The 15,300-nt window shown below is 43.4% G+C and overlaps 1 protein-coding gene across 1 annotated transcript in view; it reads right to left on the bottom strand.

Annotated features, from left to right (window-relative positions):
* The window catches only part of SCYL3 (SCY1 like pseudokinase 3), a 617,362-nt gene that overhangs the window by 85,376 nt on the left and 516,686 nt on the right, over nt 1-15,300 (bottom strand). The window contains exon 11 of the mRNA XM_069231087.1: nt 10,919-11,661. Within this exon, the coding sequence (XP_069087188.1) occupies nt 10,919-11,661 (743 nt within the window). The remainder of the gene's footprint in view (nt 1-10,918; nt 11,662-15,300) is intronic.

The following is a 15,300-nucleotide window of genomic DNA, read 5'->3' as shown; positions in this document are numbered from 1 at the left end:
CCTCTAGATCTCCACATTCAGCCTCCAGCCATCTCCATAGGAATTCTAAATGGACGTCTGCAATGATTCAGTTTCACCTTCTGTTATTTATACCTTTTGTGCCTACTGTGTTGCTCTGTACGCTCTTTGGCACTCCTCCTGCTCACAAAGCGTTATGCCTTGATGTGCACTGCCTGTGGTCGGTTGCCTTTTTACAACCAGGTACATGTTGCTGTGTTGGTAACTCAACTCTACAACAAGGTGTCCCTTAATATACACATTGTTACACAATCCACTGTGAAATAATAAAAAGTGGGCAGCTTATGTATCTGTGTCCAGAGCCTGCCATTTCCTAATGTACAACCTAACATCATTTGTATATTGTCCACTACCTGCAACAATTTAATTTATAAAGTCCATATTTTCTAGTAGTATTCCCAACCTGTAGTATTCTTAATATACATTGTCTACATTCTGTATGGCTGGTAGGCCTTTTCTTGTGTAGTGTCTGTATCCTCTATGTCTGGCCACAATCTCTTAGGTCTTTTCTTTTTACACTGTATGTATTATGAATACTTGCCCTCAACCTGTTAGCCCTTTTTGTGGGTTTTATCTAGAGTTTGGCAGATTGGATAATCTGTAAAAACAAAGTCTGTACACCCCATCTGTTGTATTACAGGTGCCACAGAGGTAATGCGGTGGATGGAACATCCAACACGCTTGTGACTGGGTGCCCCAACCACCAAGCTATATGTAAGACCTTTACACTAGTTTTCTATGACAAACATTCCGTGTTCTGTAGCTATATCTATAGCAACCTATATATTCTATTACATTGTATATTTTATCCTGTCTGTGTTTTATATGCTTCTCGAAAAGCTTGTATGCCCTGTGAACATGCCTGTGTTTTGTCCTCCTGCAAAAATTATTTGAACCAACCCTGACATAGGGTACTTTTCCTGTAGGGCTTTAAATGTTATGGATATGAAACATGAATAAATAAAAGATGAGGAAAAAACAAATATCGGAAGTAACATTTCATGGGTAAAAACCTACTCAAGCAGCAATCACAATCCAAGGTGAGGCACAAGCAAACCCCACATTAACCTGTGCTCCACCCTCTGGTGGCTTGACACAAAGCAGCCAGGCTTAGCTTAAAGGCAATGTGTTAAGTATTTATGCAGGACTCCAAGTAGCAATAAAGTGAAAACACCATATAAGAAAAATCCTACATTAATTAACAACAATAGAGCAAATGTAATAAATAAAAAAATACAATCAGTAGAACAAGAGGTATGCAATTTCAAAGATTTAAGTGAAAATAGTGCAAAAATGCCCAAAGCGCCTCTCACAGCTATCTGGACGTGCAAGACTAGGACAAAATCACAAGTTCAGGCTAACCGTGATGGAGTGCAGGTCGCATACAGGAACCAGGTAAGTTCCTCTGAAAAGTTACCTTCTTAGTCTAGTGCAAAGAGACCCGTTCATGGGGGAGGAGACCACGAGGAGCAGGGAAGCTTCACGGAAGGTCATTAATGTAGCATCAATGTAGCATGAAGAGCAGGCCTGGCATCGAGGACGAATGTTGCTGTAGCAGAAGAATCCTGTTGTTGTTGCGAATGGGCAGGCTGTTGCTTTGCGATGGTGCTCACTGCAAGTGGTCGAGTAGTCGAGGTTGTCATACAAATGGTAGGGCTGACAGAACTTCGAGTTCAAAGGCTAGTGAGTGACACAGGTTTGGCACCAACGGACCAAACTGCATCCCTGAATCATATATCTGGTGTTTGAGGCCAGCACTTAGTTCAATGGCCTCACCAACATTACCCTGGCACCCTCAAAAGTATTCTATCTTCTAACAGCATATCATATCAAAGACATGGAGAGGTTACATCACCCAGCGTTCAAACGAATTGGCCCAACCAAAGCTTTATCATCTTGAAGAGAAGCCCCATCAACAACCAGCCCAACACAAAACCATGAAAAAACACCATCCCTGCCACTTCGCAAAGAACTTAGCTATCTGTGGTGGACAGAGCCAAATCACAAGCCTTGACAGCAACAGACTGGAAATGAAGGAAATGTGGAATGAAAAGACCATTAGGTATGTCTTCTCCATCTATGCGCACAGGATCTAGAATGACGTCCCATCAACATCAGAACTTCACTCTTGCAATCCAGAAAAGAACTGAGGACCTATCTCTTCAGCAAGCATTACTTCTCTCATATAGGGAACTTTTATCTAACTTCCCACATGTAAACAGTCATGAATCATCTCTTGCATGTCAACTGTTCTGTGATCTTTTTCTCACTTGGTTGTGTATATAAGTACCAAGGCAAACATATATAAAAAAGAAAAACAAAATATGGATAAACAGGACATTCTGAATTGAATGGTTTGACCAGGGAGGAGCAAGCCCATGAATAAACCACCTACTGTCAAAAAGCATGGAGTGTTGCATTTTCAGGTTTCATTGGAAGAGTGGTACTGTGACAGACATTGGTGGAGTTAGAATACCATGGCTGGAAGTACCCATGAGAGCAACAGTGTTTTTGTGGAACATGGATAGATTTAGGTGTTGGTATATCGTTTCCCTTGTCATCAACAATCCCACAGATATCTGTAGCTATGGTGGTATCTCAAAGAACATTTCTTTCTGCAAGGGTATTCTTTTTCAAAGATGCATGGGCTTGATAGGGTAGTAAATAAAGTAGCGTGTGCACGGTGCTTGGCAGGGGGCCCCTGCATGGGCCCTTTGCACTTGTTCCTCGACAGCCTTTTCATGGTGGGGAAACCACCATAAAAACGCTGGTGGAGAACAAGGATGTAATCAGCAGGGTGGCCCAGAGTCCAGTGCTGCCCTGCTGATTACAAACAAGACTGCTGTCACCCTGTCAGGATCTTGGATCCTGGCAGAGACAGCAGTCAGGTGGCGGTCCGACCACCACTGCGAGTCTGGCGGTTTTGCACACTTGTGTCAGTGGGCTATGCTTGAGCTACATTTGGGTGATATATGTGGTACATTTGGTCTCTTTTTTTCCTCTGTTGGCCATCTCTGGAGAATTATTTGTTATGAAGCTCCCTAAACTCCTCATTTACTGCAGTATCCTCAGTAGAAAATGCTTTCAGTTCCACATCTATTCCATCAAGATGGCAGTCATATGTGCAACACTTTTGGCATAAATTCAGAATGTTAGCACTGTAGTCGCTCATTAGAACACTGTAGTAAAATGCTGATCACCAGGGATCCTGCTGGTGTTGAAAGTGCATGTTTTAGTATATATGTCACAATGGTTTATTGAACTAGAAGAGGAAGATATTTGAGAACTCACTTAAAACATGCCCTAATTTTTCTTTCTACAGCACTAACCATAATTTCAATGACAAAATGAAACCCCTAATTTTGTTCCACCCTAGATTAAATGTTTTAAGTTTTACCAGTTTGATTAAATTAAGATGACTTGTCGTAAGTAAGACTGTTAGCGTTCTAGCTGCATTTTAGAACACTCTGGGAGTGTGCAGTAGAACACAATGGAATCAATTTGCAGGCTGCTCCTGTTGGAAGTAAATGTAATACTGAGAATGTCAGACTTCAGTCTTATATGGCTGGGAAAGACCGTGTTAATTTATAGAAAATATGCACTTATGGCGTGACCCCCCTCCCCAGGCCAATTGCAGCCTCAGTGATCCCATTGCCAGGGGCCCATCCTAAACATATTTTTTGGAGGAGGGGGCCCTCGCGGCTCCTCTCCCCAAGCAAGGCCCCTGTGGTCCAGCCTCCAGCGGGAGATGACACGGCTGTCACAGACAGAGAGCTGTTAAACATGCAGCTCCCTGTCTTGTGAGAGCAATCGTTTCCTCTGTTTCCCTGCCCGCATGTGTGAAACCTCCACTCCCATCAACCAAGAGCTGTTTGACAGCTCTTGCTTGTTTGAACTGGAGTGTTTGCTGTGACTTTTCGGGAGCTGTCAAAGCACCAGTAAAGTCACAAGAAACAGCTATGTGCGCCCCTGGGAAGGGCGGGCCCCGGGGCATAAATAAGCTCGGGGGCCCTTGCGCACACCTCCTTTATTTTTTTATATGCCCTTGGGCCTGACACACCCAGGGGCTTTATTAAAAGAAAATTGTGGCAGACCACGTTTTTTTTCCGTTTTTTTAATTTTAGCTGAGGATTTGTGACCCCACAGCGAATTTGCGGCAACATTTTTGTTTTTTAAAAGTGTATTTTGCCCTGGGGTTGGCGTCAGGGGGATGGACGGGTTGGAAGGGGGGGGGGGAGTTTCGGGTCCCAGAGCTAATGGGCCAGGGTGTCTCTTCCCTGGACCCTTTTCCTATTCTTTATCTTTTTTTCTGGGACTCCTCTGAAGCTAAGACCCTAGATGGCTGCCAATCGTATCTCAGCACAAGATTGGGAGGGTTTGCGGAGCCTTTGAGTCCCAACATATACAAATAAGAATTTTCTTTAATATCTAAAAAAAGCACTGAATGGATTTACACACCAAATAACAAATAGAGCTCTCTCTCGACCAAGAGCTTTCTTTCTGCTAAATTTGGTGTAATGCCGTCCAGCAGTTCGGGTTGCAGTCATGTTCAAAATCCATATGGAGAAATGCTTGGGGAAAACGTGTTTCGGGCCCCCCTTTTACTCGCCCCTCCAATCCTACCTTGATGGATCACCTCAAAACTTTCCAGACAGCAGCTGAAGTGAGCGTCATTGTTTTTTTTTTGTTTTTTTTTAAAGTTTGTGAAGATTCATCAACCGGCACCAAAGAAAACTATAACTACTAGGTAGTTATAGGTAGGACCTACTTCCCATAGAAATAGTGTTTTCTGACATGCCTATATCTTTGGCACAGCTTGACAAATCTTCACAAAATATTCCAAAAAGAGTGCCCTCTAGAATCTTGTTGTGCATGGAAAGTTTTGGGGTCTTCCATTAAGCAGGTGCCAAGAAAAAAGGGGGCAAAAAGGGTAGGTTTCCTATGCTAATTCCCATAGACTCTTCAGACACGCCTGTAGCCCGAACCGCTGGATGGAATTACACCAAATTTGCCAGAAGGGTAGCTTTTGTTTATTTGGTGAAAACCTGTTCAGTAGTTTAGGAGTAATTAACAGAAATCCAAATTTATATATCTAGGGTTGCGACAAATTTGTGAATACTGCCAATCTTGTGCAGAGATCTCATTGGCTGCCAACACTTCAACCAGGAAGTCCAAGACTTAAAAAAAAGAACAAAAAAAAAAAAAGTATGTAGGGAGCCCCCTGGGGCTAAAAAGCATATTTTTCTTTTAAAAATTATGGTGTAAATCAGTGATTTTTTTTTTATATACAAAAAGCAAATGGTCTCCCGGGGCATTGCATAAATATATGATGGGGTGCCGGGGCCCTCCTCCTAGGGTGCAGGGCCCCCTCCCCCTCCTAGGGCTTATGAAATCCCCAGGGACCGTCACCTCCCCAGGGCACTGCAGATTATGTATCTGGGTAGGCCTGCTTCGCTCGGGTACTGCCACCTCCGTGGGGCAAATCTGCATAAGTGAATGCAGGGGGGCCCGTGAGCCTCCACAGTCCGGGTGACCATCACCTCCCAAGGGCAGAAGTACTTAATCAGATTTTCCCTGGGGAGGTGGGCCTCCCCCACATTCACTTAAGTAAATGTAGGGGGGAGCATGCAGCCCACCTGCAGTCTTGGGGAGGGGAATCTGTAAACAATAGCCCTTAAAGATGTTCTCTTATAACGTGGTCAAGTCTCCGAAATTATATCTTGCGGAAAGTGTGTCAATAGGGCACGGTGTGAGTTGTGGTAAAAAGGGAAAGTGTAGTTATCGGAGACCTGAAGTGCAAGTCCAGCCTATAAATCTGTGGCTTTGCATGGTCCTGCCTGCATAAACAACCACCTTTCCCATGCCCCCTCGATCACAGTATGTCCTGAAGCCCTTGGGTTGTCTGCTTTTCTTTGCAAACCCCACAAGTACTATAGAGCGGCACTTCTTGCCATGGGCTGTTGATTTAATTGTGAAACTGAGCTTTAGTGGGTTCAGGCTCCCCCAAAGTGGATAAGTATAGACACGAGGAAGGCATCAAAAGAGGTTGTAATTTTCACAGATGATCAGCAACAAGTTATATTTATGAATTGTGATTTGTCGGAAAACGATCTTCAATGCAATTATTTGTAGTAAGAGATTATTTTGCTAGAAGTATAAATATCCCAGTGGGGGGGGGGGGGGATATGGTCCTCCTCTTAGAGCCAAAGATGACCCTGGGGCCCGCCACCCCACGGGGCTGGCTCCCACTACCTCCTGAGGTGGCCACCCTCTGGAGGTAGCTGTTTGCTTTTCCCACCAAACAAAAGCAAACATAACTCCGCTTTCAGCAAGCTGAAGCTGCCAAACAGCTCTCGAGTTTTCATCTATTTTCTTGCACGCAAACATACATGCAGTGAAAGAGATTAAAGCACTGCTCCCACAAGCAGGGAGCTGCTATTTAAAGCAGCTCCCTGCTTGCAGGAGTTAAGCCGGCTCCTGCAGGTGACAGGAGCCGGTGGGAGTGAACGGGTCTTGGGGCTCCTCCTGTGGTCCCCATAATTATTTGAAGGGTGCTCTGGTGGGGCCAGGGCACCATTAGATATGTGGCCTGGCCCTGGGGACCCTGGGATCGAAAATGGCCCCTTCCCTTTTAAAATTATGTTTTAGGCCCAGGGGAAGTGGTGGTCTTTGGGCCCCAAGATGGTCCATGTGGCCCTCCCTTAAACAAAATGAAGGCTTGCTTCAGGGAGGTGGTGGTCCCTGGGGCGAGGGGGGTCCACACTGCCCCACCAATATTTTTTTAAATGTAGCCCCAAGGAGGTGGTCCCCAAGGCACGGGGGAGGGGGTCCATGCAGGGTGGGTGTAGTTGAAGGGGAGTGGCTACAGGGCCTGGCCGCAGGTCAGACCCTGCAGCCAACCCCTGACGTGCATGTCCGAAGGCCATGCGGGTTTGGGTGGTTATAGGGGGTTGGCCGCAGAGGCTGGATTAAGTTATAGTAATTAAACTTACTTTATGTTAAAAAAAAAAATTAAAAAAAACGAGAAATTCAGTGAAATAACACAAATGTCACAATGTTGTTATAGTTAGAAAATAGAATTAAAAAAATTGCACTTAAAAAAAATCTATGGTTAAAGGGACGTTATTGTTAGGCTCACATTTTAAACATACAAAACCATAGAAATTCAGCAGTTACAGGAGTAGTTATTTCAAGTAACTGCAACTTGTGCCTGAAGGTAAATATAACTCGTGCCCTCGCCAACCCCTGCTAATTACTTCATATATTACAACACTCATGACATATTTGACAACATCATTGATGATATCAATGTAATAATTGCAGTAAAACTATTGAGAAGAAAACACATGCACACACTTTCCTTCACCATGTATTATGGTAGTAACATGGGCACCGTGGTGCTCTTGCCAGCCATATATTTTTGTCAGATACATGGGTTGTAAATACACAATGCAATCTACATATAAAATGTAACTCATATGCCATTAGTGCATTTTAAGTGCCATTTATTAGGGCTTATGGGAAGTCAAATAAGCCAAACAGGGTGATTCATTGCACATTACATGTTTTTTTTTGGGGGGGGGAGGGGTGCAAGGGCTATACTGCTGTTCAGCAGTGGTATAGTGCACAGAGTCCTAAAAACCAGCAAAACCATCCAGGTAAAAATGTGTGGGGCCCTACCAAAATTTATAGATTTTCTTACATGATGCACATCTATAAAAAATGAACCTGCTTTGTAGAGTGATCCGTAGTTAAAATCATAACCTGAAATTCATGAGAAAGGCCCTGCAATCACTGTATCCTTCTGTACCAGTTTACATAGTGTTTCCCGAAATAGTCCATATTGACCCTTCTTTTATTAATCTTGTTTTGTGAAGATGTACGAGAAGAGGCAAGTTAAATATGGGTATAACAAACGCGTTATTTTCCATTCAAACCTCTAAAGGAATTGTTCCTTACTGTCTAGCAGAAAACCTATCAACAAAAATTCACCTTCATTCAGTGGCCTTTGCACAAAGAGTGACATTTTGTTCAGCTATTTTCAAAACCTTGAATATGATATGCCTTGTTAATGCTATATACCACAAAACAAATCACTTACTTGCAAGAATAATGATAACATAGCACTGAGCCTACATGAAAGAAAATAAAAGCAATTTGTTACAGCAACACTGACAACTACTAAAAAAGCTTAACCTGAATCTTACAAATAATAAACAGATTTTGTCAGTGTTACACCCCTGTCCAAGTAGGGACCACAATTCTAGTCAGGGTATGTCACTACACAACCTAAATTCTCCTGTGCTCACTCTCTGGTAGCTTGGCACATAGCAGGAAGGTTTAACTTAGAAGTCAATGTGTAAAGTTTAAGAAAATAGATAATATTTATCTGAATAAAAAAAGACCAAAACTACAAAAATCCAAAGGTTTAAATGAGTCTCAATCCTAAAGAATCAGTGGTTGTATCATAAACAAAGCACTTGGGATGTGCCAATAATAACAACTCAGAGGGTTGAAGAGGAGATGCGTCCAAAAATAAGGTGTTGTGTCAGATTTTCCAGCAAGGCACAGATGAGTGCAGCCTTGGTTCCTCGCTGCGATAAAGGAATATTTTGATGCCCAGGGACGTTGCGCTGAAAATCCTTGACAGGCTAGTAAGAAGGAGCAGGCGCTGCATCAATCCGGTATGCGATGCAGTGATTTTTTTCGGCCGCACGGTTGGCGCTGCGTCGATTTCTGCAGGCGCTGTGTTGATTTTCCAATGCACAGGGATTTTCTTCTCTTTGGTGAAGACTTTTTGACCCTGAGACTCCAGATCAGGAGGCAAGCTCAATCCAAGCCTTTGGAGAGCACTTGTGGGGGAAGGTAGAGTTCTTCCAGCAGAGCCAGGAGCTAGCAGGCATCAGGGCAGCAGACCTTCTCAGCACAGCAGTCCAAATGAGTCATTTGGGCAGCCAGGCAGACCCTCTGACAGAGTACAGGTGTAGATCCAGAAGTGTCTAATTTGGTGTGGTCAGAGATCCAGTATAAATACACACCCAAGAGTGCCTCTGGAATGGTGGAAACTTCAGAGTGATTTTGAAATGCACAAGTTCATCTTTCAATCCAGCCCTGACTGCCAGTATTCCCGTGGGGGGGGGGGGTCATCAGTCCTATGTGTGAGGGCAGGCCACTGGCCTTTGAAGTTTAAGGGAGAGCCCTTCCCACCAGGGAGACCCATTAAGTATGCAGATGAATGTAGACACGACCCAGTGTTCTGTGATTATGGCTGTCTTGGTGGAATGCACAAGGGAAGCAGTCAACCAGCACAGCCCAGACATGGTTTGGAGGCAGGCTGTAAGGCACAGAATGTAGTAAGCATAGAGAATTGCCTACTTTCTAAAAGTGGCATTTCTAAAATAGTAATATTAAATCCAACTTCACGAGTAAGCAGGGTTTTCTATTAACATTCTGGTCATACTAAATATCACAGGGCTACTCCTTTCAGATCAGGATCTACCATTTAAAAGTATATCAGTTCTAATGCTGGCTTACGAGAGGGGAGCAGGCCTCATAGTAGTGAGAAATGAATTGTGAGTTTTTCACTACCAGGACATGTAAAACACATAAATGCATGTCCTTTTACTTACATAGCACCCTGTCCTATGTGTTACCTAGGGTCTACCTTAAAGGTGACATATGTAGAAAAAGGGGAATTTAAGGCTTAGCAGGTACTTTTAAACACAAAGTCGAAGTGGCAGGGAAACTACCACACAGTCCTTGTAATCGCAGACCTGAGACATTGTTGAGGGGCTACTTATGTGGGTGACACAATCAGTGGTGGAGGCCCACTAGCAGCATTTAATTTAAAGGCCCTGGGGACATGTAATGCACTTTATTAGGGACTTACAAGTAAATTAAATATGCCAACTGGGAATGAACCAATGTTACCATGTTTTTAAGGAGAGATCACATGCACTTTAGCACTGGTTAGCAGTGGTAAAGTGTCCGGAGTCCTAAAGCCAACAAAAATGAGGTCAGAAAAAGAGGAGGAGGAAGGCAAAAAGTCTGAGGTGACCCTTCAGAGAGGGCCATTTTCCAGCAATCAGTTACTGTATCAACTGTTCTTCGCCGTTAGGTCCACCACAAACAAATGCAACAAGACAATGCTATTTAACCGGGTAATTTTTAGAAGGAGCAGATGCTATGTGGATACCTCCTGTAGCACTTTTTTTTTTTTTACTTTCATGGCTGGAATCTTTAAAGGCAATTAATTTAAACTTTACAATGAATCCATCAATATCCAGGAAAAATAACTTTTGATTTGTCCTTTTGTTTCTCACCCTCCTACCACAAGCAGGTTATGCATTGTTTCTTCCTCACAGATCAAAACAAACTATTGGACAGAGTGAGCAACTGATCTAACAGTTTGCACTCTGGAGATAAATTTACATAGGCACCCTTTTAAACAAATATTCAGTGCAAACGCTGCTTACCTTATGACCAACAGAAATAGGAAAGCATGCAAATACTCTCTCCTTCACCATCAGTAATTCAGAAACTCACAGCCGGCGAGTATATAAAAGGGATCAAAGCTACCTAACGAAATGGCCGGTTATGTTGCTCAACAGCTTGTCAGTTGCCATGGACACGCCTCCTTCCATATATTGCTAAAATAAAGGTTTTCCAGTGAGGTGTTAGGGGCTATTATCACCAAGAAACCAGAAATTCACTCCAACTATTCAGCAACAGGGACATCACAGGTTTATAAGCAGGCTCTTGGTTTCCCTTTCTGGACAGAATAAATATGGTGAATCAGTGAAAAACATATTTCAACCAGGTGGGACATTCATAAACTCTACCTTAATCTCAACATTCAGCAGTCTAAGTACCTTACCTATAATATAGTAAACCATCTTACCTCTGCAATTTCATCTGCAGCAAATTTAGATGAGAAGGCCAGGCTCTGCACATTGCCTTCCTTCTGTTGGCTATTGGTGTCTGAAACCACTTCTAAACTGTCCACAGTAGTAAGTTCCAATTCTGTATTCTGTAAAATCAAACTGGTTGAAGAGGGCTTAATCTCTGGGACCATATCAGCAAACCAGTCCAACTCTGGATCTCGAGATTTTCTTTTTACTTGTATTGTGAACTCTTCTCCCAAACCAATCATGGAGGAAACCTTTTTCTCGAAGGGCTTTTCCTGTGAAATCTTCAGATTTATCAGGTTTTCTTCATCCTGATTTGAATGGTCTTGGACGTTACTGCAGTCTCCCTTAGAGTTGACTTTATTATTATCTATAGATGAATGAATTTTTATAGCATTTCGTTCCTCTACTGGGTCGGACTTGGCAGAAAGGGGTTGTTTTACACTGACTGTGCCCAAAGCCCTTCTGTAATCTTGGCTGGACGATTCAAATTCTACCCACGGCTCTTCCTCTGTCTTTTTCAGAGGTTGTGCCTCTATGTTGCTGTAATCCTCACCAGGCCTCATCTGTAGCCTAATCATGCCTTCACTCCTCACATCATCCCCTTCACTCCAATCCGGCCATTCCTCTGCAGGCTTTACATAATTACTCATAATGTCGTGTTGATTCAATATCATCTGTGGACTACTGGAATTGCCGTTCACTGATAGTGTTAGGGCAGGATGGAAGTCTCCCTCTGTTAAGAAACAATGGCAAAGTAACTGTTAAGATTCCTCTCAGGGCAATAACCAGCACACCAAATTCAACAAAAACCTAAGGGAAAGGAAATGAATGATAGTATGTAGAACAAGTCACTATTCGGGTATTCTAAGAGATGTGGTTAATTTACACCTTGGAAACTATTATTAAAAAATATATATATATTTATTTCATGGAAAACGTTACTAAAATAATACAACATATTATTCTGGCTCTATATACATATGGCAATGGTACATTTGTGCAACTGTTCTGCACTGCAAGTTGTTAAACTTTGTTGAGTTTGTGTTTTCCCCATAACACATTCTTCTTCTGTGGAACAGATAGAAATTAGTTCAAGCATACATAAGAACGAAATAATCTTGGAGAAAACCCAGGACGCAATACCAACATGATCGAAAGATATAGATCTTTCGTAAATAAAAGCATCATAGTGATAAATATTACAAAAACTAACTAAAAATGCAACCATGACAAGTAGGTAAAAGGTCACCCTTAAACAAAACACATCTTAAACAGTATACTGTTCGCAAAATCTGAGAATGGAGACTCTGAGCAATAATACGTGAAAGGGAATGTAGCAAACGCTCACTAGTCCATTTGTGCTACACCTCACTTATTTGATTCCAATGTGTGAAGTGAAAAACTTAACAATGTGAGAAAATGGGGGTCACTCAATTTGTTTCTGTCCTTCACTGCAAACATGTGGCCAAGACAAAAAAGCTTGGCAAGGCCAATAGGTCTTGCCTTCCGACTCTGTTTTAACCATGTTGTACACCAGTGTGGCTGCTGTTCAGCATGGCTAAAAGTTAAAGAATTGGGGTGGGGTAGATTGGAGTGGGCTAGATTGGAATAGGGTAGATTGGAATGGCGCAGATTGGGGTGGGGTAGATTGGAGTGGGGTAGACTGGCGTGGCATATATTGGGGTAGATTGGAGTGGGTTAGATTGGGAACAGGGCTGGCTTTAGGACTGGTGGCGCCCTGTGTGGCAGTTTATTGTGGCACCCCGCACCCCTTGACCTCCTCAATTTCACTCACTACCACCCGGCAACTGTGTCCCTCATCTCTCCACTGCTCCCCTTTCACATACATTCATGTGTTTTAAAGCACTTGTAAAGGCTGGCTTTACTAATCCACTCAGCTAGCCACATAAAATATAGGGGCATATTTAAGAGCCCCTAGCGCCATTCTAACGCCATATTAGTGTCATTTTTTTAACATTAGAAGGCCAAAAACCCAGTGCCATGTTTACAAAGTGGAGCAATACATGCATTGCGCCACTTTGTATCCCTTTGCTCTACATTATACCTGCGCCAGGCAAAATGTACACAAAGGTGGCATTCCCCCGTTAGGGAGGGCCAAAAAGATGGAAGATCTCTGAAGATTTTTTTGCATCATTTTTTCCCGGCATTTTTAACACCTGCTCAAAGCAGACGTTAGAAGGAGGCGTCCGTTGGTTACAATGGGCCTTTGGGTGCCTTGCAGAATTAGCATCAACATTTTTTACGCTAATCCTGCAAAACGCCAGACTAGCGTAAAAAAATTCTGACTCTAGTCCCCTATCGCTGTGTTGCACCATATTTTAAATACAGCACACACATGGTGGCATTGAGGGATCGCTAAGGGCGCAAGAAAAGTGGTGCAGCGCCGGTGCAGTGGTTTAAGAACCCCCAGTGCCATTCTAATGCCACATTAGTGTAATTTTTCTTAAAACTAATGTGGCATTAGAAGGTTAAAAATGCTGCGCCATATTTACAAAGTGGCGCAATGCATTGTGCCACTTTGTAACCTTTTGCGCTACATTATGCCTGCGCCAGGCATAGTGTATGCAAAAAATGTTGCACAGATCTGACAGATTTCTTTGCGTCATTTTTTTCCGGCACTTTTAACGCCTGCTCAGAGCAGGCTTTAAAAGGAGGCTTCCAATGGTTACAATGGGCTTCTCGGTGCTTTGCGGGATTAGCGTCAACATTTTTTATGCTAATCCTGCAAAGCACCGGACTAGCATAAAACATTCTGACGCTAGTCCCCTAGCTACCGCCATGGTGCACCATATTTTAAATATGACGCACACATGGTGGCGTTGGGGGTGGGGGGGGGGGTGCTAACGGGCGCAAGAAAAGTGGCTTAGAACTGTGTGCAGTGCCACTTTTTTCAAATATGCCCCATAGGCAGTGCTTAATTTGTAAATAAAAAGGTGCCAGTGCCCAAAGCCCTCCTCTTAAACACGTGGCTGCTGCAATTAAATGTGTGAAAACGGAATACAGAGCCAGCATAATCCTGAAGCCATCTCGGGCCTCTTCAATCCATTTACAGGCCCTCCCTGACCCTTTAGCTCACTCTTGCAGATTTCTGCTTTTTCCCATTGTGATGCTTTTTCGTTTTTCTCTTCCTCCGTCTTTCCCATAGGTGTCTTTTTTTGTAGTAAATGCTTGAGGCAGAAAAATAAGCGCAGGCCCTCAAAAATAAGTGCTGGTGCTCTGCACGGGAAACAACAAGCACAAATTAAGCACTGCCATAGGGGCATATTTACGAGCCCCTAGTCCCATTCTAACGTCACATTAGTATCTTTTTTTTTTTTTTTACACAAATCTGGCGTCAGAAGGCCAAAAATGCTGTGCCATATTTACAAAGAGGCGCAATGCATGCATTGCGCCACTTTGTAACCCTTTGCGCTACATTATGCATGCGCCAAGCATAATGTATGCAAAAGGGTCATCCCCCATTAGGGAGGACAAAAAAATGACGCAAAGAAATCTGTTAGATTTCTTTGTGTCGTTTTTTCCCCCAACACTTTTAACGCCTGCTCAGAGCAGGCATTAAAAGGAGGCTTCCATTGGTTACAACTGACCTCTGGGTGCTTTGCAAGGTTAGAGTTAAAAAATTCTGACGCTAGTCCCCTAACTACCGCAATGGTGTACTGTATTTTAAGTATGACGCACACATGGTGGCGTTAGGGGGGGCGCTAAGGGGTGCAAGAAAATTGGCACTGCACTGTGTGCAGCACCACTTTTCTTAAATATGCTGCATAGTTCTGTTTTTGCAGCAGGTATATTAACCCTCTATGCTACTTTATGTGGAGACCAAGCTGCCACTAGGCAAAACTCCCATCTCTCTCTCTAGCAGGAACCTGAATCACAAGAGGTATTTTGACATTTTAATTGTTTCTTGAAGGCTAAACGGACAAGGAACTTTTCAGCAGGTGCTTTTAAATCGCAAGTTTCAGAAGTTACTGCTAAACACAGAGACCCCTGAGGTCAGTGCATGGTGCAGTCGCACCACTCGCATCGCCCAAAAGCCAGCCCTGATTGGTGAAGATACAGGGCAATGGATTTGGGTTGATTGGATTGGGGTAGATAGGAGTGGGGTAGATTAGGGTGGAGACAAGGTAGACTGAAGTGAGATAGATAGGAGTGGGTTAGATTGTGGTTTATTGGAGACGAGTGGGGGTAGCGTGGAGTAGGGCGCAGCTTGACAGAGTGTTGTGGAGTAGATTGGAATGGGGTGAGGTAGACTGGAGTGGGGTAGATTGGGTTCAGGTGAAGCAGGCTGGAGTGGAGTTAAGTAGATTTAGTGGAGTAGATTTGAGTGGGGCGGATTGGATGGGGTAGATTG

This window comes from Pleurodeles waltl, chromosome 4_2, assembly GCF_031143425.1.
Source record: "Pleurodeles waltl isolate 20211129_DDA chromosome 4_2, aPleWal1.hap1.20221129, whole genome shotgun sequence".
Classification (NCBI taxonomy): domain Eukaryota; kingdom Metazoa; phylum Chordata; class Amphibia; order Caudata; family Salamandridae; genus Pleurodeles; species Pleurodeles waltl.
Note: the sequence above shows the minus strand (reverse complement) of the source record. Positions and strands in the feature narration are given on the sequence as shown.